General features: G+C 53.0%; 4 protein-coding genes across 5 annotated transcripts in view; 2 read left to right on the top strand and 2 right to left on the bottom strand.

The window, feature by feature from the left end:
- The window catches only part of LOC118172398 (ras-related and estrogen-regulated growth inhibitor-like protein), a 3,040-nt gene extending 456 nt beyond the window's left edge, over nt 1-2,584 (top strand). The window contains exons 2-4 of the mRNA XM_035336293.1: nt 428-481; nt 940-1,016; nt 1,511-2,584. Coding sequence (XP_035192184.1) covers nt 428-481; nt 940-1,016; nt 1,511-1,936 — 557 coding nt within the window. The 3' untranslated portion in view covers nt 1,937-2,584. The remainder of the gene's footprint in view (nt 1-427; nt 482-939; nt 1,017-1,510) is intronic.
- A 253-nt stretch (nt 2,585-2,837) lies between these two features.
- On the bottom strand, nt 2,838-8,985 carry PLIN1 (perilipin 1). The gene is made up of 10 exons (XM_035336292.1): nt 8,826-8,985; nt 8,080-8,136; nt 7,331-7,529; nt 7,107-7,189; nt 6,507-6,759; nt 5,999-6,252; nt 5,317-5,469; nt 4,512-4,745; nt 3,217-4,059; nt 2,838-2,951 (listed from the first exon to the last, which is right to left on the bottom strand). The coding sequence occupies exons 2-9, from the start codon at nt 8,122-8,124 to the stop codon at nt 3,688-3,690; spliced, it is 1,593 nt and encodes a 530-aa protein (XP_035192183.1). The 5' UTR covers nt 8,125-8,136; nt 8,826-8,985; the 3' UTR covers nt 2,838-2,951; nt 3,217-3,687.
- Nucleotides 8,986-11,716: 2,731 nt separating this feature from the next.
- PEX11A (peroxisomal biogenesis factor 11 alpha) lies at nt 11,717-17,415 on the bottom strand. 2 transcript variants are annotated; one of them, XM_035335552.1, is made up of 3 exons: nt 17,261-17,415; nt 16,475-16,590; nt 11,717-14,963 (listed from the first exon to the last, which is right to left on the bottom strand). In XM_035335552.1, the coding sequence occupies exons 1-3, from the start codon at nt 17,386-17,388 to the stop codon at nt 14,398-14,400; spliced, it is 810 nt and encodes a 269-aa protein (XP_035191443.1). In that variant the 5' UTR covers nt 17,389-17,415; the 3' UTR covers nt 11,717-14,397. The 2 variants fall into 2 exon arrangements, with proteins under 2 accessions (XP_035191443.1, XP_035191442.1); XM_035335551.1 differs by lacking the exon at nt 17,261-17,415 and adding an exon at nt 16,729-16,873.
- WDR93 (WD repeat domain 93) overlaps nt 17,321-23,469 on the top strand; it is a 10,355-nt gene continuing 4,206 nt past the window's right edge. Inside the window, exons 1-9 of the mRNA XM_035335548.1 lie at nt 17,321-17,606; nt 18,216-18,411; nt 19,085-19,149; nt 19,746-19,824; nt 20,323-20,450; nt 21,517-21,604; nt 22,279-22,462; nt 22,646-22,716; nt 23,146-23,232. Of these exons, the coding sequence (XP_035191439.1) occupies nt 17,343-17,606; nt 18,216-18,411; nt 19,085-19,149; nt 19,746-19,824; nt 20,323-20,450; nt 21,517-21,604; nt 22,279-22,462; nt 22,646-22,716; nt 23,146-23,232 (1,162 nt within the window). The 5' untranslated portion in view covers nt 17,321-17,342. The remainder of the gene's footprint in view (nt 17,607-18,215; nt 18,412-19,084; nt 19,150-19,745; nt 19,825-20,322; nt 20,451-21,516; nt 21,605-22,278; nt 22,463-22,645; nt 22,717-23,145; nt 23,233-23,469) is intronic.

Genomic DNA, 23,469 nt, shown 5'->3' with positions numbered 1-23,469 from the left:
GAAAAGAAAAGAAAAGAAAAGAAAAGAAAAGAAAAGAAAAGAAAAGAGCTGCAGCAGAGTTTGGAGATTAAGCTGCGGAGAGCAACCCCACTGTGCTCTGGGCCAGAGGGGGGACAGGGCTGTGCTTTTGGGTACTGGGGTGAGGAAGCTGAGCACGACCTTGCAGGCAGCAGGAGAGTGATGGGGAAGGTGTTTTCCACCGAGGTGCAGCCTGCTGGTGTGCTGGTTCGTGCTGTGCCTCTCTGCTGTTTGCAGCCTGGCAGCTGGAAGGGAGGGAATCCGAGCTTGGTCCCAGTAGCAGGAGTTTATGGGGGGAACACTGCCTGAGGGCAGTGCTCTCAGGGGTCTGTGCTGACCTTGGTCTGGGTTTAAGCATAGATACAGGAGGTTTAGGATTGTTTTGTGATTCTTATTCTCCCCTTTGCAGCCCTGACTGTGCGTTTCCTTACCAGGCGCTTTATCGGGGAGTACGGAGACATGGGTGAGTGCTGGGCCAGGGCCAGTCCCGCTAAAAGCCCGCTGGGGACTGGGAGGTCAGAAAGCGAGCCTGATCCTGATCCTGCTGCAGGGTTTGGTTCCTTCCCATCCTCTCCTGTGCTTCCCTAGAGCCTTCACCTGCTCCTGGGAGACTTGAAGGTCGTGATTGTTCAGTGAGCCCTTTTTTCACTTCAGAACCATTTCTTTGGGGTGCAGAAGGCTCAGGTGGCACAGGTGTGTTTGGGCTGAGTGCGCGGGGTACTCGTGGCAGAGGCAAATCTGTCCCACGGCCCCAGCTGCTGCTGTACGGAGAGAGCATGAGGGCTGTGCCTCGGGGGCTGCAGTCTCCCAGGGTGGACACTAAAGGCTTTTAGGGGAGAAGACCTGGTGCAAGGGATCTGTCTCTGGGGTCTATGTGGGCAAGCATCTTTTTTTTTTTTTTTTTTTTTTTTTTTTTGGCAGAATTCATCTACAGCCACACCCTGACCGTGGACGGCCGAGAGATTCTCTTCCACATCTGGGACGTCCCCAACTCCCAGGTGAGAGGGTCGCACTCCTCACTTGTCTTTGCCCTGAGGATGAAAACCCAGCCTTTGCTAAAAGTGGCACCCACGGGCTGGGAGCCCCAGCTATGCAAAGCTCTTGCTTCAGGCTCACTCAGCAGATGGTTTGTAGGATCTGAGCCCTTTTTGCCTGCTGAGTACAGGGCAGCCGTGTTGTTCATGGCAATAGTCATCGTAGCACGCAGTTTTCTGACCAGGGAGGACAGTGAGGCACTGATATTATGCCTCTGGACTGAGCACAAGGTATTAATGCAGTGGGAGTGCCCCACGGAGGACCCCACGCTGTTATTACCTGTGCCATGTCCCATCTGTGTGGGAAGGGGAGGGCAGCAGCTCTGACTCCAGTGTCCCTATCTGGTCACCTCCATACTGCTTGCTGCCATTCCTGACCTGATGGGCTCAGGCCCTAGCAGGCAGCTGTGGAGGGGGGGGGAGCTGGGTAAAGATACCCTCCTTTTCTCTTTCCCCAGGACCAGGCAGATGATGGCTCCTCAGAGGAGAAGCGAATCCAGTGGGCAGACAGCTTTGTCCTGGTCTACAGCATCTGCGACCGTGCCAGCTTCAACATCCTGCCCCCCAAAATCCAGTTCATCAAGGCGGCCAAGGAGGGGCAGAGCCAGGAGAAGGTGCCCATCGTCATCGTGGGCAACAAGCGGGACCTGCACCACCAGCGGGTGGTGTCCAGCGAGGAGGGACGGCTCCTGGCCCTCTCCCTGGACTGTGGGTTCTACGAGGTTTCTGCAGCTGAGGCGTATCACGGGGCCCTCATGGTCTTCCACGGACTGGCCGAGCGCATCCCTGACACCAAACTGGCCCTGAAAAAGGGTACCGGCATCCGGGGCATCGTCAAGACCATGTCAGCGGTGTTTGCCCGCAAGCGAACGGACTCCCTCTGAGCCGTGGCCTGGGCGTTGCTTCTCTGCATGCTGCCTGGCTGGACGGAGCCTCCTCGGGGTGCCCGTGGAGATGGGCCGCGTTTCCACGAGCACGGCGGTTTCCTTGAGGAACATACAGCTCCTTCTTTGGGAAGCTGCCCAGGCTGGGGGTGGGCAGGGAGGACAAACCACCTCCACCCTGCTCTGTGTCCCCAAGCTGTCACCTTGGCATCCTGCTGCTGACCCCGGAGGACATCAGGCAGGGTCCTTTACCTCCCGTCCCATCCTCCTTCTCTCCGTGACTCCAGGCGGAGCTGCGCTGGTGACCTTCTCCTCCCGCCCGCAGCCTTTTGGTGGCTGTGGACATTTCCCTTGTGCAAGTGGCGCGCGGGCTGTGCATGGGAAAGTCAGGCGCCGGGCTCGTTCCCAGGATGTGGGATTGTACCGTGCGTCTCGTAAACCCAGACCTCTGTGAGCCTGCGGGTCCCCAGGGAGGAAGGGAGGTGGGGAGGAGAGCAGGGGAGGCTTTTCCCCTTCCCTGGTGTGCCTGGGAAAGCAGCGTGTAGGAAGGGGGTGGTGTGTGCGGTACAGACAGTGATTTCTCTGCTCTGTTCTTCTCTAAATGGAATAAATATTATTTGGCAGGAAGCCCCTGGCTCCTCGTGGCTGTCAATTTGTACTCCAGGCATGGGAAGAGGCACGTATGGTGCTGGGCACTGCCCGAGCACGGCGAAAGGCAGGGGCCCTCCTTCCCATGGTGTTCCCAGCCCTTTACAGCTCACCGCATAGACCCAGCTAGCGCAGCCTCTGCAGGCACCTTCAGGATCCCCTTGTCTCTGCTTCAGTGACCAGGGGCCGAGTTTCCCCTTCCTCAACCCATTCTGTTCCTGGGCTAGCTCTGGTAAAGCAAACCGTGCCGGGGGCAGGTGAGGAAGGTTTATTACTGCAGCAGATACAACCACAAGTGGCGGGAAACGGGGCAGAACTGCAGGAGAAGGGGGTACAGGCACTCCCCCCGCTATCACCAGTCTCATTCCTGACCTGAAAGCCCCACTGCCAGTCCCACAATGGGGGCAAGGGAGAGGCTGATCCCCAGGGCTTTTGGTGGGGATTGCAGCCACGGATCCCTAATGAGCTTGAGAAGAGCAATTTGTGGCCAGGGACCGACTCTACAAGGTGGGATGGAAGGAGGAAGGTTGGGGAACCGGGCTTTCTGAGGTGATTTTTGATGGCTGCTTTGCCCTCTGGCAACCTCCCCACTGTGTATTTCCCCGCTGTGTATCCCACCCAGCACACACTACCCACTCAAAAAGGACCAGGGTGGCCCAGAGCTGCTCCCTTTTTCTTTTTTTCCACATCCCCTTCCCTTCTCTGGTCCACTCTGGTTTCTCGTCCACCTATTTCTCACTCCTCACTTTTGGCTGCCTTTGCTCTCCCCCTCCTGGTCCCAGAGCACTCCCCAGGGAAGAGCCACCCATGGGGCAGGGCGAGGACCCTCCTGTGTCTGCGGGGGACGCGCGTGGTGGGGACGGCCGCAGGGCAAAACACCCATGGGTTCTCCTACGGTCTGCTTGGGCTCCAGCACGGGGATGGGGGGGTGGCACCCCAGCGGGACACAGCCATGGATGTGACCCGTGAGCACGGACAGACACCCCCTGAGGGACGTCCCTGCTCGTCGGCGCACCGACATCTGTGTCCGTGCGGGGTGTGGGGACGGGGGCAGTGGCAGGGCAAAGCGTGCTGGGGGGGGCGAGCCGCGTGCCCCCACCATCTCAGTCCTTCTTGAAGGCCGGGCTGTAGAGGTTGGCGTAGTAGGCCCGGCCGTACATGGCCTCGGGGCCGAAGCGGTAGGAGCCCTCGCTCACCCGCCGGTTGTAGGGGGCAAAGGCCGATTTCCGCGGCACGGGGTACTCGGGCTCGAAGGCCGGGCTGCGGTAGAGGTTGTGGCGCATGAAGAGGGGGTCCTCCAGGCCCAGGAAGGACAGCGGGTGGTGGCCGCGGTACAGCCGCCAGTCGCCCCTCAGCTGGGACTTCTCCTCGGCGGGGGCAGCAGCAGGCTTGCCGTCCTCCTCCTTCTGCTCCGTCTCAGGGCCGGCCTTGCTGCCCCCAGCCGCCGCCTCGTCCTTCACCGACTGCCTGCGGAGCTGAGAGCTGGCGTGAGCGGTGGCCCCGAGGGAGATCTCGGGGCAGAGACCTCAGGACGGGACATTTTATCCCCAGGGGGGCCCCAGAGGCGGAGGGAGTGGGCGGCTGCAGGACACGCGGCCCCCGGGGAGGGAAGGGAGGCGGAGGAGCGGGAAGGGGGGACGCGGGCTCGGCCTGAACTTTCGACTCCCCAGGAATTTGCGGTCCTGTCCTGGAGCACACACTGGGTGAATGGCGTCCCGACAGGGACAGAAGAGCACGTGTGGCGTGGTGGCTTCAGGGCCTGGTGTCACTGGGGTGTGCCCTGGCTGGGGGGTGTCACGGGGACTCCTCATCACAGGTTTTGGTGACTCTCTGGCCCTACACGGTGCCGTGGGGGGGCTCATGGGGAGAGGTTGGACCCAAAGAGCTTTGCTGGAGGTGGACGGGACCTGATCCACGATGAACTCACCGGCACGTAGCTGTACAGGGTGCCCAGCAGATGCTTGGGGGCACTGACGAGGGTCCCCCCCAGCGCATCCACCGTCTCCATGGCCCTGGACAGCCTGCGGGGGGTGAACAGGATCAACCCCTCGGCCGCGTCCCAGGCCACGGCGGGGACCTTCTTCACGCTGGAGATGCCGGAGGCACAGGCGCTCTGCAGGTTGTGGGCCATGCTGCCCACCAGCCCGGGGCTGTCCCCTGCCTGAAGAGAGAAGCCACCACAGCCACTCGTGCTGGCCCCCACCAGCTCCCCCCCCAGCCCCTCGCAGCCCCCTGGGACCCTGCATTTCCGCTGCAGGCCAAGGCAAAGGGCACAGACCCCGACCTGCAGCTTCCTGTCCTTGCGTCCCAGCAGAGCTACTGCCAGTGGGGAAAATTCCCAGCCCCGGCTCTTTGTGCTGGCAGCAGGGCCCCCCTAAAACATCAATTCCTCCCACCCAGGGTCCTCCTGCCCTTTTTCTCACTGCTGGGACCGTGCAGCGGGGGAACACTCGGTGCTGAGACCCCAAAGGAACAGCTGGGAGCTTGGTGCTGGGTCGGGGAACTGGGGCACCTGCATCGTACCTGGCCCATAGCCATCGGATTTGGGGGGTTTAGGATTTTTTCCCCAAGGAACAAACCAGGGAAACTCAGTCCTCTGGCTCATGCCCAGCCCCTGGGAAGGTGTCAGAAAAGGAGTGCGTTTATTTGTCTTTTTGGACAGTGAGTAAATGACGGGGCTGGGAGGATGCTTTGGGATGACCCCATCTCGCCGCCCACCCGTTCCTCTGTACCTCACCGGCGTGCCTGTCCTCCTTCTTCCCCGCTTTCTCCTGCTTCTGCTCCGTCACCCTGCTCTGCCGCCGGCTCAGCCAGCCACCCGCAGTGCCCTGCCCCTCACCATGGCTTTGTGGTGCCTGGGGTGCACTCGGCTTGGCCAGGCTGCCCTGCGGGGGCAAAAACCAGAGCTTGGGGAGAGCCCCAGGGCTTTGGGACCGCCTGGGAAGGGGTTCTCACTGCAGCACGGGCTGGGAGAGGCGAGGTACCCCCTGTCCTGATGGTATCTGGTCCTCCCACGGGGCGTTTGGTGTGGGGAGGATGTTATGGCAAGGCCATAAATCAGCCATCTAGATGGCAAGCCAGCTAGAAATAACTCGTCCTGCTAACGTGCTGCAAGCTGTGTGAATGTGCTGATGGCACAGAGACCGCTGGCCCCGGCTCCCACTGCTGAGCAGGGGAAAACTGGCAGCGGCTGCCCCTGCTGCCTATTGTGCTCTCTGGGAACATGGGAAAAGGGCTCTTGGGTTTTACCATGGGAAAAAGCGATAAAAATCCCATCCCAGCCTTCGGCAGGAATCCCAGCATTTCAGGTCTGGCCTCAGGGTGTGCATGGTGCTGCACAGGGGGGTGTTCCCGTAGCCCCCAGGCAGCCCCCATTTTGCTAGGGGGTCTCTGGGGGGGTTTTGCAGCACTCACCACGATGGGGATCCAGGTGACCAGCTCCTGCCCTTTGGTTTTGGCACGCTGGAGGCTCTGGGTGGTTTGCTGGTAAGCGCGGTGGGAGACGGTGCTGACCAGGGCTCCAATCCGGCCCAGGGTGCTGGGAGCACTGGGAGCACTGGGAGCACTGGGAACACTGGGAGCACTGGGAGTGCTGGGAGCTCTGAGAGCGCTGGGCTTCCGCTGGGAGACCTTTGCTGCTGCCCCACGAGTCTCCTTGGGCTTCTGATCTAAAGGCAGAGCAGCCCAGGTCCGGGTGGTGGGGGGTTACATCCTGGGGGGGGGACAGCCCACCCGGCCAACCCCGCACCAAAAGCCTCCAGTGGCCGAGTACCAAACATTCTCCCTCCACCTGCACCCCATAAGCGAGGTGCCAGCTCTTATAGGGCCAGCCTCAGGGTGCCTCCTCCATCCCAGCCACCCCATGTCCTGCAGGGACACCCCTCCGCAGCCCCCCTGGCAGTGATTTGGGCATCGGGACTACCTGCTTCCTCGTCCTCTTCTGGCAGCAGGTACTCCATCAGCTTCTCCAGCCCGCCCAGCGCCGTGTCGACGCCAGCGGCCGCCATCTGGCTCACCGAGTTGCTCCTTGTGTACCTGGCCGTGGTCTCCACGGTGTTCTTGGTCGCCTCGTAGCCCTCCACCGCCAGCTCCAGAATCTTGTCCACAGAGTTGCCAATGGTGCTTTTGGCACTTTGGAGGGGGGTGGAGATGGTGTCCTTCAGTTCGGAGGCGAGCTTCAGGCGGAGAGATGGAGAAGAGCCCTGCTGGCGTGCTCCAGGTGGCAGGGGACAGCCAGAGGGACCATGGAGCACCCAGCAGACAGCCCCAGGAGGGGCATGACAATTTCCTACAGCCCTGGCTCGAGGCAGCTGGTGTGATGGCACACAGAACGCTGCTGACCTATATATGGGGGCAACCCAACCCTTGTGGCCAAGTCCTTGCTTTGTGGTGCCCCCGAAGAGTCCCTTAACACCGGCAGGTGGGAAGCAAGCCCAGAGCCTGCCCCATAGGAGAAGTACTGTAGGCTTCACAGGGGGGCTGTAGGGTCCCAGAGGCTGTGGCTGTCCCCCCCGTGACCTACCTTGTCGACGGGGTACTGCAGGGCAGGGATCTTCTCCTCCAGGTGGTCCAAGCCTCGGCAGGCCAAGTTGTTGGCTACAGTGACTGCCTCGGGCAAAAGCACGGGCTGGTGAGGAAGGCTGGGGGCTGTGCTGGGGGTGCTGTGTGCCCGTGTCAGCACCACGGGAGGCTCCCCCTGCCGTGTGCCCCCCGTCCCCTCCCCACGGGCAGCGTTGGAGGACTCACACTGGGGCTCCAGCCTGCGCACCACGGGCTCCACGCTCCACAAGGCCAAGGCACTGGCACCCTGCACGCCCCGCTCGTAGACCTCGCACACGGAGGCCATGAGCGGGTGGGCCTCCTTGGTGCTGGCGTAGGTCCGCTGGAGGCTTTCGCAGGTCGAGCTGACCACCGGCAGCTGCAGGACCCGCTGCAGCACGTTCTCCTGAGCATCAGAGGGGGTCGATTAGGGGCCAGCCAGCTCCCAGAAAACATCCCATCACCTACGGGCATTTGGCACATCTCTGTGACCACCCAGGAGCTCAGCTCACCCTGGAGGTCCTCCTTGGGTATGACCCCAAGACCACTTTCCCTGCTTTCCAGTGGCCAGCTCAAGGCTCTGGCGCAGCAAGCAGCTGCTCAGGAAGCTGAGAGCCAGGAGGTGGCACAAGTGAGAGTCTCCCAGCCTCCTTTCCTGTGGCTCAGCTGTGCAAAACCAGGCCGGCTGCTGCTGCTGGAGGAGCAGTGACCCCACAGATGCTGTTGGAGCGCTGATGGTCCCCACTCACCCCATCTCCCAAGCCTGACTGATCTCCTTCCAGCTCGGGGTTAACTTTCCTGATTCCTAACTAGATAATTTCAAGCATTCCAAACATTATCCTTTGCTCTGTTTTATTACACGTACAGATAACACAGGGGGCAGCGCAAGGTGAGCCGGATGAGCCGCCTGGCGCTATTCACGCTCTGCCCTTCCCTCTCCCTCTTCCCACACTCACCTTGGCACTTCCATCCTGCAGGGTCTGATTCTTCTTGGCCGTCATCGCGACACGTCCGCCTGCAAAGCAAAGTTGAGAGCCGCAGGCCGTGCTGTGCTGTCCGTGCCTCCCTGCTCTGTTTCTCGCCCCACGGTGGGCGGGAGCTGGGCTGGGACACGCACCTCCCCTGGGTGCCATGGACGTGCCATTGCCTAAGGCTTGACTTTTTACCACTTAAACCCTACAGCCAGCAACTCCACGTGCTCCTCCCCTGCTAGCGGGCCTCAGCACCCGAGGATGCAAAGAACGGGCTGAGAGGCATCTGGTTCGGAGGAGCAGGGTACAAGCAGGATGAAATGTGTTGGCAGGGCTGGAAAGAAAGCTGAGGGTAGCCAGGCTGGGGGGATAGGCGTGGAAAGGTAGGAAACCGGGAGAGGAGCGGAGAGAGGAGCTGCTGGCAGGATGAGGCAGGCTGAGCGGTGATGCTCGGGATGTGGGGCTGTGATGGGGACAGTGAGGTCCCCCTGTGCAGCACTCCATGGCTCAGCGCCATCAGCTCTGTCCCCATGCACCTGGATGGGCTGCAAAGCACCGTGAAACCCCCACCTGCGCTGCTCCCAGCTCAGTGACACCCACAAGCACAGCTCAGCTCCCTTTTCCCAGCAGCAAGCTGAATTCAGGAGATCTAAGGAAGGCAGGCAATCCCTGCCCTCACCCCGACTAGTCCCGCTGAAGCTGTCCCCCCAGCGGGGACCGGAGACTCACCGAGGGTCTGCCTGTGCAGAGCAGGAGGTGGTGGCAGCGCCGTCCCTGCGTGCGGGTCCTGTGCCGGGTGCGCGGTGCCCCGGACACTACCACCCCCAGGCCCCACCTCCCAGCTGGGTTCGGAGCCACGGGTTGCTGTGGAAACTGAGCAAACAGCTCCTCAAAGCCACCCAAATTTGGGACCAAGGGCTGCAAAAACGGCCCCTTTGGCACCGACACTGCAGGGCCTGGGGGCCGCATGGGTTTGATCCTGCTCTGCCAAAAGGAGGTGGAAAGGTGCCATCCGCGGACCCAACCTCCTCAAAAGCAGTAGAACTCGAGCAACAGGCAGCCAGAGAGAAGGTGAAGGGGTCAGGCAGGGGTTCCTGCAGAAAATGGGGGTGATGGAAGCAGAAGAGGTTAAAGCCTTCCTGCGGTGCCTGGCTGTAGACTGCGACGTGGCAGGAGAGGAGGAAGGGGCGTTGCAATGAAGGCCTGCAGCTCGTGGTTGATGCAACACTGAAAAAGGAGATGAAGGAGGGAAGGAAAGGTGGATATGGTGTAGACAAGCAGCAGGACAGGAGGATTAAAATGTTTTGTGTGGGGATAAGCAGGACCAGGTTCCTTTACTGGGGCCAAAGGAAGAGACCGTCAGCACGGGAGGCACAGGCCTGGCTGGGAGCGTCATCTCTGGGACCAGACGCAATGGCAGACACTCCATCAGGAAAGCTCCAGGTATTTGGAGCAGACAGAATCAGACAAAAAATCACATTGTAAATGATCTCTGGAGGTCAGCTCCTCCAGCACCTGCTCAAAGCAGGGCTACCTTTGAAGCCTGGGCAGGCTGCTGGAGGTCAGTCAAGCCTTGCAAGGCTAAAATCCCCATCTCCCTGGGCCCCAGATCCATTGCTAAGCCACACTCATGGCAAATTACTGTTTCCTTATGTCCAGGTGGAGCTCTCTCTGTTACAGCATGTGCCTGCCATCTCTTTTCCTTGCTCTGGGCACCTCAGAGCAGTTTGTGCTCCAGCTTGCACGGCACGTGCTGCAGACCCCTACATGTCCTAACCCCTCAGTGTTGCTGGACTCTTCTGACCCTCAGGATCTCTCCTGGGCTGGTGGGGCCAAAACAGGACACAGTTCCATGAATGTGGCCTCCAAGTAGTGCAGCAGCTTGACCTCTGTCCCTCAAACCCTGTGCAGGACACAGAGGTGTGCCCAAGCCTGCGTGGCTTTGGGCTCCTGGCAGCATGGCTCGTTCCTCTTTTCCTCCCAGAGAGCCTGGATTTGCTTTCAGCCCTGCAGAGCTCGCAGACCTGCCTTGCTTGCTGGGCTCACCCCCCGAACGGAGGCACACCAGTGTCCTGGACGGGCTCCAGCGCAGCAGTGGGGTGAGTCACTGCTCTCCAGATAGCAGGACAAAGGGCAGCAGCCTGCTCACAAGTTTGCTCTCTTGGCACCGAGGCTTCTCCCAGCTCTGCTGGCTGGGCAGGGGCAATGCCAGCCTTCTCCCTGCCTTGGTGTGAGCTGGGATCAACAGACGGCGCAGCCTTTGCCCTGCTGTGGCCTTTCCCCTTCCCCTCGCTGTGGGGCAGAGGCTGCGCCAGCCCCGTGACAAACACTTTCTGCAGGCAGCATTTAGAGCCCAGATCAGCTGGGTGTAAGGCAGCAGAGGTTTACATCCTTGTCTCTGCAGCATGCTCCATTCCCATTAATGTACCATGGTTGGGGGTGAGCTAGAGCCCTAAAGACAGGCGAGGCATCTTTATGCTTAGGATTGCCATCCCCAGGCCACTGCTGGCAAGTGTCCAGTTTCTTTTTAAATACTGTCTTCCTTGGCAATCTATTTAGTGTTTTGTTTCACTTCAGTTCAAAATAACATCACCTGTGTGATTTAATTCTCCTTTGTGACAATATAAATGTACCTCTTGGATGGAATTAGAGACCAATTTACTGCCCTCCCCTTGGCAGAAAGACTTTTAGACACATGAAGACCCTTCACACCCTCTCTCAGTCACCTTTCCTGTACAAAACCAGTTCATTTGATCCCTCCCCCTAGAGATGTTGGGTCTTAGACCTTTGATCACTCTTGCTGCTCACCTGGGACTCTCGAATGGCTCACACATTTCCTCAAATATCGTGCCAAGCAGGGTATAAATGCTAGGAAAACCTTGTCTGTGAGTAGATTCCTTATCTCACATACCATTCTCCTGTTAATTGCTATCATTATGAAATATATATAAGACCAGTAATTCAGTAGGAAATTTGTGCTAAATTGCTGCCGAATGCAACGCTTTGTACATTACTCAGGAAGTGACATTTTGGAGCTTTTAAATTTGCAAAGCTCTTACTGCAGGGGACAGGAGCAAACAGTAAGCTACCAGCAGGAGCTCTGTTTTAATGGCTATCCTTTCCCCATCCCTCCCCATCTCAGCCAGAGATGTTATCCTTCACTCTTTGCCCTGAACAGGTGTTCATTATTAAACAACCACAGCAATTTACCCTACGACACAAAGAGCCATCCAAATGAAAGGCTGTTTATAAGGTATTTCAGTGCAGGTGTAGCCATTTGTTTCACCTAGCTCTGTGCTGGGCTGAAGGCTCCAGCACTAATGGCTTGTACTTAAGGGCAGCTGATGGCAATTCCTCAAATGTCATTTTTCAGGTGATTTCATGTGCACTATTACCAGGTACTCACTTGTTTACTTCTTAACGTTTTTGCATCTGAAATTGGGGTTGTAAATGAGCCTGTCAAATCTGGCTGCCACCTTGCTCCTGTGGAAGGAAAGCTCTATAACCCGAGAACAAACACAGGCAATGTCTCTTCAGCAGTTTGGTCCAATTCAAAGATATGAGAGAGGATTCCTTCTTCGGCATCTCTTTTCTCCACCCTCTAAATCACACACAGACATGGTGTCATTCTTAGATAAGTTTATTGCTTGTGTTCAAACAGCTGTCCTTATTCCAACTGCTGTATTAGAAACACAAAGAAAAGGCACTAAAAGGATCTTCTCCATTGATCATGATTCTATGGCTTCAGTTACATCACATTAAAGTACATTAAATTACCTGCCTCCAGCTGGGGAGCAGAAAGGCAAGTGTTAGTGCTTAACATCTAGTAAAGTTACTCCTGTATGCTCCGACCTGTTCTATACAGAATGGGGCAGGTAAGGCTGAGAAATGCTGAAAATTCATTGCCCTATCTCCCAGGTTAAGTCTGTACTTGTTAATCCACCCCAGTCCCCCCAGGAGAAACATCAAGAACTGGCTTGTGGCTTTGCATAGTGTTTGCTTGGCACAAGGGCAAAAAACTCACACTAATCCCTCTGCAGAGGGCAGAGCGAGGTATATCTGGCCAGGGGCCACATCAGCAAGTTAATCTACTTCCCTTTACCTATGAACTACACGGGAAAAAGAGGAATCAGCTTGTAAAACAGTGGAAAATCTATTTTGTATCCAAGAGGTCCCCTGAGACAAATTCATAATGCAGTTTCTTGCAGGAAGACAAAATTCTGTAAGCAAAGGGTAGGCAAACCTCCACTGCCAGGTCATCGAGATTCTTCTCCTTAGGAGAGGAATTAAGAGGGTGTAGGGGTTGCTGCACGCTAGGATAATGATCAGTCTGACCAAGGGAGGGATGGGTCACACATGGCCAGCATCTCAAAGGCAAAGGGAGTAAAGGAACAAAACAACCCCATTGTTAAAAAGGGTACCAGGAGGAAGCCCTTGAAGGCAACATATCCATTATGGTCTGAACTGCCAGTGCGCTCTGCTTTTAATGGTGTTCATTTCCATATTAAAAAGAAGAGCTGCTGCAGGCCACGTTTGGTCTGCAGACACACTTAATTATCCTGCTCAGCAACCTCTTTTTTCAAACACTTCATTGGCAGCCTACGACTTCAGATTCAAAGTGGAAGTGATTCCAGGCATGACCACAACGACTTAAGGTAAACTGGGGCACTGCATTACCATGCCTACTCAATTCCACAGCCTTCTCCTTTTAATAAAGGAGACCAGCACCTTTTAATTTCTGTTTACAGACAGTATCAGAAGTAATAAGAGAGTACCTTGGTCCTCGTTAGAGAAATCTCTGTTCACATCTCCTGACAAATGAAACATGGAGTCCTTGAATCTGAAAGCAACAGAACTCACAGGCCGAGTTCTGATGAAGAAAAGCAATAATTTTGTCTCCTACATGATGTGCAAATTTTTCTCAGATGGTGTACTCTGCAAAGCCAGGAGCAACAAAGGCTGCACGTCATGTAGCTGAGAGACAGTTGGACACTGTATTTCTCCTTTAACCTAGATCAGTGCCAGGCAATCATTCCCAGCTAGATAACTGAAGAGCAATTACGCTGTCACAGGGCAAATACAAGGCATTTTCCAATGGTAGAACTAGTGAGGGAATGCAAAAGAAATCTGGTGGTTGCGATGGGAGGATAATGAGGATCAAGAAGGAAAATGTGAAATGTGAATGCCCAAATCCAGGTAATAAGCTTCTCTTCTCGAGGAGATTCAGATACGATCAAGTCCAACTCCATTCCCTTCCCTCCAGGAGCTTACACAACTGGAAACACACCCTTGACTCAACAAGCTCCAAGACAGCCTTCTCTCCTTAAATACAGGTTCCAAAGCTCCTTATTACACTGGATGTTTTCAAGTAAAATTAAAACAGAAGAACAAGCTGCTTACCACACTGTGATTAATGTAAAATCGTTGGATTTAGAATCGCGGGGGCTTGGGAGTTAAGGTGCATGTGTAATGGGAAATGTAGTGCTCAGGAGAGGTTCCAGATTCACAGCTTTGGAAAGGCAGTTCCCTACAAATCACAGCATTATCGGCAATGAGACCAGCTTTTCCCAGGCACTGTTCTTCACCAAAGTCCTCAGCTGGAAAAGTCAGAGTAAGTGTCCAGCAGTCCTTGGCTCACATTACTGAAGGAGAAGTAGAAGGTGCTGATTCCCTGGGACAAAGCTGGCACTCACCAGACCATAGGTCTAGCGTCAACAGCGTGTGCTCACGTAACACAGAGATCACTGGAAGGTCAGGAAACACCACTTCTGTTATCATCAAACCACTGCCCACAGACGTCAGGATTCAGCAACCCAGTCCCATCACAACACTCCGGCTTTACTTCAGGCCATTTAAGCAGAGTTCCTAACTTGACTGAACACGCTGTAGAAAATTTGACTGCAGGAACCTCTGATTGGTGAATTCTAGCTTTCCAGTGTAAACACGATTAATTATGAGTCCTATTACCTATTGCAGTAGTCTAGGCACCTATTTCGTAACCCTGTAATAAAGGATCCTGTAATAAAGGATCATCAGTATTTCCTTATCTGGCAGCCATGTTCCAGGTCCTGTTTCTGTTTGTGCAATATTATTCTGTCTTCTCTCATTTTCACTCCATTGGGCACTAAACTCATCTGCAAAGAGAGAGGGAAGGAGCAATGGTGGAGTTCATTTATTCAGAGGACAAAACTCATCTTGAGGTTACTGTGAGATATCTTCATTTGTAAAGTGCCATAAGAAGAATCAAAACCTGTCAGAAGTTCAAAGCTGTTGGCTCACTGCATGCCGTGCAGTTCCTCTCCGTCACTGTTTCAGCTTCAGATGAGGGCTTGCTAATGTGAGGATCCCCACCAGAGAGGAGAGGAGGCCACAGAAACCAATCACTCCTGGATTGGTCTTGTAGATCCCTAGCGTATCCAAAGGACCCGAGAGATCACAGAGATTCTTCACCATGTCTAGCACCAGAGGAGGATGATTTTTAAGTATCTGAAACAGGAGGAGGAAAAAACCGTGCAAACCATCACATTTCAAATAATTTAGTTCCTGATTTCGTTTGTCCCAGGAAGAATTCTCTCTAATCTTTTCTTCCTGTACAGCTTGTTCCAGCCTCCACGAGACCTCATACCAATCCCTGGCCAGGTTCATCAGCAGTGAAAAGTAGTAGCACTTGGTGGCCCAGTTCCGCCACTTGGGCACATCGATGTCAGGCTGGAGTCCAACGCTCTTCAACCACAGAACTGTGTCGCAGACGAAGTACAGGGCACGGGTTAGGTTGGAAGCCGTAAGGCAGACGCGAGGAACCACGTCTGGCAGCTGCGTAGTTCTCCTGGCTGCTACCAAGGCATGCACCGTGTTGCCCAGTCTGAACACTGCAAGAGACACCACAAAGCTTAGCATGGCTACTGCAGAGACACAGCTCTATGCAGGACAACTCAGCACGTCACTGCCCACCATTCATAAACTGAACAGGCTTTGGGCATTTGTATGTTTAAACATCTCCACTCTTAAGGAAAACCGTGAGTTTGCAGTGTGAGAGGCTAGTATTTGGGAGGAAAGGGGTATAAATCCCTCGGTCCTGCTGTCCTCAACAGAATTTTGTCAATAGCCAGGAATCACCAGCTTTTCCTGCTCCTCCATTTTCAGTGCTTGGGTGTGCTCTGGACCCGTATTACTCTGATCGGGGCAGCGACACAAACAGAGCCTCCAGCGTCAGTGGTGCACTGCTGTGAATTTCACTTAACGCCAGACAGGAGATGTTACTGCATAAAACCCATTGCCACCACAAAAATGTTACTGCATAAAACCCATTGCCTTTTCTGCTGAGCACGCTGACACCCAAGTCCCTCCTCAGCCATGAATTTGTCAGAGGTACACATAGTTCCCCACGATCAGGAGCAGTATATTCCGCTTCCAGCTATAACACAAAACAAACCCTATTTCCTGCCCTGCACGTTTAGGTTTCACCTCATGAATGTTAATACAGTATCACACAAAATACTTTTAATAACCTGCTGCACTGTAACAGTGACAGATGTTGGCTGTACCCACGTTTAGTGGAGCTGCAAGCACCCTGAATTTAGGCCTGAAGCCTACTAGAGGATTGTTTAGCACAAACAAGAGAATTATGGCTATGCTGATAAACCAGCTGGCCTCTCTCCTGGAAATTATCACACTCCAGAGCTAATTGGCATAATAAAACAAATCTATGGTAACACATTAAATCAGCGTACTTGCCTCACATATTGAAATTGTTCCAGAATTGAGTAATTGATAAGTAGGTGTAAGATCAAGCTGAAAGCAAACAGGACAACCACAGCAACAAACAGCACAACCCTAATAGATGAAGGGGTGACACAGAACAAAGTGATGCATACAGTTAGACCACGAGAAGAGTAGGGAAGTGTATGTAATTTAGTAGTGTAAATGCTAAAGAAAAGTCATGTGTGAAGTAAGATTTAAGAAGCCACATTGAAGGATGGTTCTTCAGAGGTGATTTTCAGGGGATGGTGATCTTTAATGTTAAGATGCCTCACTGTGTTAGCTGGGAGGACTAATGGGAGTGCAGTAAGGCAGCTGTGTGTCAGAACTCCTTGTTCTGTCCCTAAACAGGGATGACAGCTTCGGTTCCTGCAGCAGCAGCTGTCTGTTAACTTATTGCTCCAGTTCTCCCAGCAACAACTCATCAGAGAAGAGGCTAAAGAAGCAATAGATGTTACTTTAGCCTTACTTATTCTGACAAGCCAAGGCAGGGTAAGGATGTTGCCAGCTCTGTGAGTACATTAGAAGGGTTTTGTGTCCCCAGGAGAGGCCCTGAGAGGGCCAGGCGAGGTGGGATGGAGGAGCCCGCGGAGGAGGTTGTCCCTCAGACACCGGTACTTACTCTTGCGGCCAGAGCTCATGCTGGCTTCCAGCTGCTTCAGCTTCAGCACCAGCTCCTCCTTATCGGCCTTACGCTCTATGACATAGCTCAGCAGCATGCACGTGTACTGCGTGGCTCTGCAACGGCAAAACAACGGACACGCGAGGCGAATGGCTCACGGCTGCCAACACAACGGGCACGCGGGGCGAGCGGCAGCGGGGCGACGCGCCGGGGCTGCGGGGCACGGGGAGCCCGTGGGGCGGTCCCGCACTCACCGTAGGAGCCGCTCGCGGCCCTGGCTGCGGTCGGTGAAGTCCACGAAGCGCTCCATGGCGGCGGCGGCGGCGGCGGGGCAGCACCGGCAGGGGAACGGCAGCGGCCCCGCTCCGCCCCGCCCCGCCCCGCCCCGCCGCCGGAACCTTGCCGCTCCGGCCTCTGTTCCCCGCCGGGCGGCGCCGCGCCGGGCCGTTGCCATGGCGACCGGCAACAGCGGGGCAGGTGCGGGCCGGTGTCACCGCGAAAAGCTTCCCCCCTCACCCCCACCGCCTCCTCTCCCCGATTTTTTTTTTTTTTTTAATGCCTTTTCATAAATCTTAACAAACTCACTCCTAAACTTTCATTTTTTTTTTTTTTGTAAATGTAAAATATCAGCGTCTGTGTGGCCGATATTCGCAGAGCAGAACAAAAACTGTAAGTAACAGAGGTGATGCAACAAGTAGCAATGAGCTATACAGAACAAGTCCCATGCCAAAAGGAACCCCTTCCCTCTTAAAGATCATTAACCATCTTTTCTTTTTTCCCCTTTACCTCATGAAAGTAGATATTGTGCGATTCTTCGTTCTTCTGCACCTGCTGTGATTACTGCACCGGTGCTGGGACAGGCAGCCAGATGCCTGTGCATGTCCGGAAGCATTCCCTGGAGATTCCTCCGCCATCTGAGGAGGACTGGCTGAAGGATGACGAGGAAGACTTCTTCCTGCAGGATCCCGAGCGAATACGTTATGCGTTGCCTCAGCCCTTCAGGATGGTCAACAAACTGGTGATGCTGGTTTTTGAAAATGCTATGGAGATCATCGAAAGAAGGGAGATGCTCCGAGAAGCACAAAAGCTAAAGGTCCAGCCCACAAAATACTTTCCTACAGCTGAATTCCAGGTACAGAGCCCCTTACACCAGGGATAACAGCAATTACCTTGCCAGTTTTTCTAGAGAATATCCATTCAGTTGACTTCACATCCTTCTGTTCATCACCTTCCTCAGAATCCACCACCATCTCACCGATTCATTTCAAAAGGCTGCAGTTTCTAAGCTTGTCTGGCAGGTTCTGCTTGCCACCCATCTATCACATCTCTCTGAAAAGAAAGAAGCAGGTATTAAAGAGTACTAAATTCACCTTCTGCTTCCTTGGCTGGCTCCACCCTTGTTGGCCCAGAAGGTAATTAGTCAGTAGCATACAAATGAGCAAGCTTGGCTTTGTGTAATAGTGAATATGATGTGAAAGGTGGGAGCAGGTTTTATTTATTTTATTTATTTATTTATGAGAGAAATAAACTCTCTAATTCCTGACAGAGCAATCTCTGTGACAGGGGAGATGTGACCTTCTTTCCCTGCTCTTCTGATGAAAGCTCATGTGAAAGCTTTTCCCTTGTAGAATAAATCAGCCTTTGTTATTGGTGAAAGGTTAGGAGACTATTGCTAGTGTGGCTGGTGTATCCTCCTCATCTGAAGTGGTGGGGTGCGCTTATCTTTTCCCTTTCTTGGTAGGTAACTGGAACAGCCAATTGCCTGTCAGTGTCTGGAAAATTCATCTTTGTTGGCTTGTCCTGGGGTCTGGCTGCCTTCAGGATGTACGACTGTAAGCAGGTCTGTGTTTGGGATGCAGTCAAGACAGAGATTTGTGTCATCCGCTCCTCGGACCTGGGGAACGAGCACCATGTCCTGCTCACTGTGGATGAAATGGGTAGGTGTGACGTGGGTTTCCCTGACCTCGCTGGTGGTTGGCCTGGTGGTTGGCTTCTGGAGCTGAAGGGTTGATAGCTTCTTTATGGAAGAGTGCTAAATCAGGTGGAATATGAGTGTGGCTGTTGTATTTCCTAGAAAGCCCTGCAAAGAAGAGTGTTAGGTAACTGGTTGTAGGGTGATAGAGTGGCCCTAGGGCCTTGGGATTAGAAAAGGGTGTGGGTTTGGTGTCCTCACTGGAACAGCAGAGACAGATGCAGGGCTGAGGCTGAAGTGCAATAAGTTTTAGGAATACCTTGGACCAGATGGAAAGAAGCATTGCTAGGTGTGACCTCCTGCCTGTGCTTTGTTTCAGCACCTGTAATTGCACAGCCCTGTGGTAAATAAGTTTGTTTGTTGATTCATCTGAAACCTGTCATTTCTGGTGGAGGTGCTTTTCAGACTGTCTTATCCATCTCTGTACCATCGAGTGTTTGCTGGTGATGACATAAGGAAGCCAGTGAAAGTTTATTGCTGGAAGCAGTGGGATATTCTTCCCTGAGCCCAGAAAAACAAAAACAAAACCAAAAACATAGTCCTGTCCACTCTCCTGCAGATATTGTAACAGCCCTCTCCCAAGAGCATGACTACCATCTGTTCACTTTCCTCCTCCTACTTCTGTATTTCTATTCCAGGGCTTGTCTCGCTCTTCTGCTTTCACAGGGAAAGCTTCCTACTCATTAAGATCTTAAATGAGGTGGTAAGTACTGATTTAATTGCATAGACACTGCGTAAGGACTAGTAAATAATCAATCATGAAGAGTACTAATTGCCCTCAGGGAATTCTGTCATGGGCAGCCACTTGCTGACACCAGAGCTCATTCACTGAGCCAGGAGCGTGCAGGCTGGCTGGTGAATTAACACATGCTCTCTGAGTGCCAAAGTCATCCCTGAATGCCAAAGTTCCGGAGATGTATCTGCAGCAAAAGTAGCTGCTGGAGGTCCCTGACACCATCCTATATGAACCAGAGGAATAAGTCTTCATTTAGACTAGTCTCAGGGAAGTGATTTTGAGAACTAATGGCTCACATACACCCTGAAAGAACAGCCTGATGCAAGGCACAAACTAAACATCTCTGAGGTGCTTACACAGAACACACAGGAGTAGCACTAAGGGCCACCAGACCTTCCTGCCAACCCAGAGGAAACCTGAGAAACAAAACTCTAGGCATAAGATACTTTACTGGGAAAGAATATTCAGTTCTGTTCTTCCAACAGTATTGAGAACTGTGTAAGGCTGTGGAGCTCTGTGACTCAGTGATCTTGCTTTGACGCCAGCCTGCTTTTCTTTGGCAGGAAGACATTAGCAAGCGAAGTACTTGTGTGGAGGTGGTGCTGTCCTCAGGAGGTGATTATGCAGGAGTCCTGCTGCAAGGCAAGTGCAAGAACATGGTGTGTTCGATGATGGCTGTTGTGTTCTAGCACAGGGGCCAGCAGCTACGATTTTAAAATGTTCCAAGCATTCTGGGTTCCCAGGGATCCTGTTCCTAGCCTTCCCAGTCCCTCTTCCAGCTTGGAGACCTGCTCCTGCCGCTCCCTTTCCTCCCAAAAGGCTTGGTATGGATCAGCACTGATGCCAAAAGTTGGCTGACTGGAACTGGTCAGTGCAGTTCCCAGCTCCCAGTAGGCTCAGCAAAGCAAAGGCTCAGTGAAGGCTCCTCTTCTCCCCAGAATTATTTACCTCAGTTCTTTCTCTGATTCACCATGGCTCACTTTTTAGTGGGAGGAGAGGTGGGTCTTATGGAGTTCACCGGGATTTTATATTTCAAAAACTCTCCGCATTTTGTTTTAATGATATAAGATAACACAGGCTGCTTGCTTGAAAGACCTTTACTCTTTGTTTCCAGTTGCTCAACAAAGTTTCCCAATGCAGGCAGCTCAAAAGTTTGGCTGGAGGTCTACCGATTGCCTAAGGATTCCTGGCTGAAGGAGACAGAGAAGAGCCCAGGAGCTGCAGCAGGGCTGGCTTTTAGGGAGATGAGGTCAAGCTGGACATCTGTGGTACAAAACAGTTCCACCCCTCTCCATGCTATTTTTTCTTATACCCTTTTGCCTACAGGTCTTTCCCCAAACCTTGCTCTTGCAGATGGCGACAGCAAGATACAGGCTGAACAAGTCTGTCAGCCCAGGGGGATGGAGCATGTGTCTCCACAGCTGCCCATCCCACATTTCACAAGGCCTTTGTGTTATTGGGACATGTTTACTCTCCCAAGACAGGCTTTCCAATGAGGTTCCTTTGGTCCCAGGGCTAGCATTCCTGCTGCTCCTCCCTGAAACCGTCAGCTCCTTTCCCAGCAGTATTGCCCCATATGAGGAGGCCCTGTGCAATGGTATTCCCACAGGGTTTCTCCCTTATGTTATTAGGGGAAGGTGGAGGAGCGCAGTGGGAATCAGGCCTGAGATCTCCACTTGGAAGTCTGGTCCTGCAAAGGCCTATGACTTGGGTTCTTGTTTTAGACTGCCTATGAGAGGGATCTGGGGGGGCTCACAGCTGAATCCACCTGAGCAAGGCAATGTCTCTGCCCTGCCTCAGTCAGTTTGTTTGAACTAACCAATGCAGTCACCAGTTCTTTGGCAAAAAAGTCTGGAGCTGCATGGAGACTGTTCTACAGAGATAGTAACTGGCCTCAATGAACATCCTGGGCTGTTGAGGGAAATATTAAATGCTGAGTCAGTGCTTAACCCTTTCCTACATTACTTTCACCCTTCTAGATTTCACCTTTCCACACATAGACACCTTCTGCCCAGAACCTCCAGCTAACCCTCTGAAATACCTGCCTCATACCTCTTGCTTCTTCTTCAGCAGAGACTTTTCTGGGCATTCAAGAATGAAATCCTCCATCCTTTGTGTTAAGGAACTAGTGACCTCCTATGGGTTTCTGTGTTTTGGCCTGAAGAATGAGCCTAAAACCAGTATCTCAGGTTAGGAGGCAATGTGAGCTTTGCATATGCTTCCTTTAGGAAGCATTCGATTCCCATGAACTTCTGATGGGTGAAAACTTTGCAGCATTGAACACAATACAGCTGCAGGGAAGCCACTTCTCAGGCTGACATTTTTCTGTTGCAGGAGTCTTTTGTGTCTGCAAATAAAGCTGAGGCAAAGCTGAGTCTCCCAGTGCTGCTGCTGAAAGTGAACCCACCAAAACCCATTACAGGTCAGGGACTGTTTCTATGCTTAGAACATGCTATCTTCTTCAGGTGGCAAAGGAATTGTGGCCCTTAAGTCTACAAAACAGTCAGAAAACTGTAGTAATGTGCTCCTTTGTTCCTTCCTGGCCTATATTTATTAGCACAAAACACTTCAGTGTGTCTGGAAGTGGTTGTCATACACCCTCAGCTTCATTGTCACCAGAGAGGGAGGAGGCTGCTCCTAGATTCTGGCAACCTGACAGCACTCTTACTTTTGTCACTCTGAGTCCTGGATTCAGGAACATACTGAAGCTTTACAGAGATGATGGGGAGAGATCAGACATTGGGCTGGGATGATGTCAGGGAGAATGATGCCACAGAAAGGCAAGGTGAGCTGGGTCCTCTGACTTGCTCTAATCTCTGCCTCCAAATACTGGTAAATGGGTTGGTGATAATGGAAAGTCTCAGACAATATGTTAATGTTGAAATATTTGTACCAGGAAAATGGGTTAGTGATATGGAAAGTCTCAGAGAATATATTAATGTTGAAATACTTGTACCAGAAAAATGTAGTGTGGTCTTCTTCAAGACAATACACCCTGAAGGTGGGATGGTAAAAGTGCATCTGGGACTCTCCCACATCTTCATGGTGCCTACTCCTCCCAGGGCTGTGCCTCTTCCCTTTATGTTTGTAATCTAGGAACTAATTTTAAAAGCCCTTTGGATGCCTTGAAGAAAGTGGATGATGGCAGCGTGCTTGGCTTGGGGCACAATCACCTGATCAAAGACTCTCAGTGGGAGCTGCAGGAGGCAATCTTCCGCAGCACTTATCGAGAATTTCTGGAGGCTGAGGGTGAGAGTGAGAGCAAGGATGAGGTTCCCAGGTGAGTGAGAGTCCCAGCCAGCATTTCACTCCATGAGGTTTCAACATGGGACGCTTCAAGTGTAGATGGAAGCCTCTTAGCTCTGTTCCGCAGGGCTTCAGGGCAGAGGGCTAGAGCAATTCCAGAACCTGTTGCATCACTACCTACTTATCAAGGCCTTTCTTTACTTGATTCCTTTTTCAGGCGTGCAACTTTTCATTTTCTCCTGCCCAGCTGGATCCTACAGGGGGGAATTGACATAAAAGTACAGCCAGGTAACTCAACTGAGCAAAAATATGTTAACATGTGAAGTATGTCATTGCATGACATTGAGCTCCAGTTAGAACTCAGTGACTCTGGGTTGGCTTGGCTCTATAAATTCCATCTGCAAAGGCATAAGTGTGGGTAAAAATGTCAGCCCTAAGACTTTTAAGTCAGTCACTGGCATGGAGTCAAACAAACTTGGCTCCTTGGTTTAAAATAACTAAATGAGGGGGACACATAAGAAAGAAAGAAAAAAAAAAAGACAGACAAGGGAGAGTTTGTGTTCTAGCTTATGGGAGCAGAGTTTCTATAAGTCTTGTCAGGGAAACCATGACAGTCTTAATGAGAGCTTTCTAATTGAGGTTTTGGTGTCCGGGATTGTTACTTTCTTTGTCCCTTGATATCCTTCTCTATTTTTATTGTCCCCTTCTCCATTCTAGATGTTCCAGCTAGCATCAGTGTGTACTGGGATGGAAGCCACAATCTATGTTTCTATTTACTTAACCGTCCACTCAAGGAGAGAGTGGGTAAGGAAGTCTTACTTTCCCTAACAGAGCACTTTGGGGAGTGAGAGTATTCAGTGGCCAGTAGCCGTCACTCAGCGAGATCTTCCATTATTCAGGGAAATGAGGAATGGGGAGGAGAGCTACACCATGTCTCGTGTGGTAGGCTGCCATTTGGATTGTAGAGCTCTGTGTTGTACAGACAGGCTGACAGAATCTTTAGTGAAGCAACATTGTCAAGAGATTGCAGAACAGCACGTT

The sequence above is a fragment of the Oxyura jamaicensis genome, chromosome 10, assembly GCF_011077185.1.
Source record: "Oxyura jamaicensis isolate SHBP4307 breed ruddy duck chromosome 10, BPBGC_Ojam_1.0, whole genome shotgun sequence".
Taxonomy (NCBI): domain Eukaryota; kingdom Metazoa; phylum Chordata; class Aves; order Anseriformes; family Anatidae; genus Oxyura; species Oxyura jamaicensis.
This window is presented reverse-complemented; position numbering and strand designations above follow the sequence as displayed.

What these genes read in the sequence shown, in the direction of transcription:
- PLIN1 (XM_035336292.1), bottom strand. Translation starts at nt 8,124, where the DNA reads ATGACGGCCAAGAAGAATCAGACCCTGCAGGATGGAAGTGCCAAG. An exon ending in TCACCTGGATCCCCATCGTG is followed by an intron (nt 5,470 to 5,998) that starts GTGAGTGCTGCA and finishes TTGCCCCCGCAG; the next exon opens with GGCAGCCTGGCCAAGCCGAG. An exon ending in CCCTGTACAGCTACGTGCCG is followed by an intron (nt 4,060 to 4,511) that starts GTGAGTTCATCG and finishes GCCAGCTCTCAG; the next exon opens with CTCCGCAGGCAGTCGGTGAA.
- PEX11A (XM_035335552.1), bottom strand. Translation starts at nt 17,388, where the DNA reads ATGGCGGAGGAATCTCCAGGGAATGCTTCCGGACATGCACAGGCATCT. An exon ending in ACAATATCTACTTTCATGAG is followed by an intron (nt 16,591 to 17,260) that starts GTAAAGGGGAAA and finishes TTGCCGTTGCAG; the next exon opens with AGCCACGCAGTACACGTGCA. An exon ending in CATGAGCTCTGGCCGCAAGA is followed by an intron (nt 14,964 to 16,474) that starts GTAAGTACCGGT and finishes TGTCTCTTGCAG; the next exon opens with TGTTCAGACTGGGCAACACG.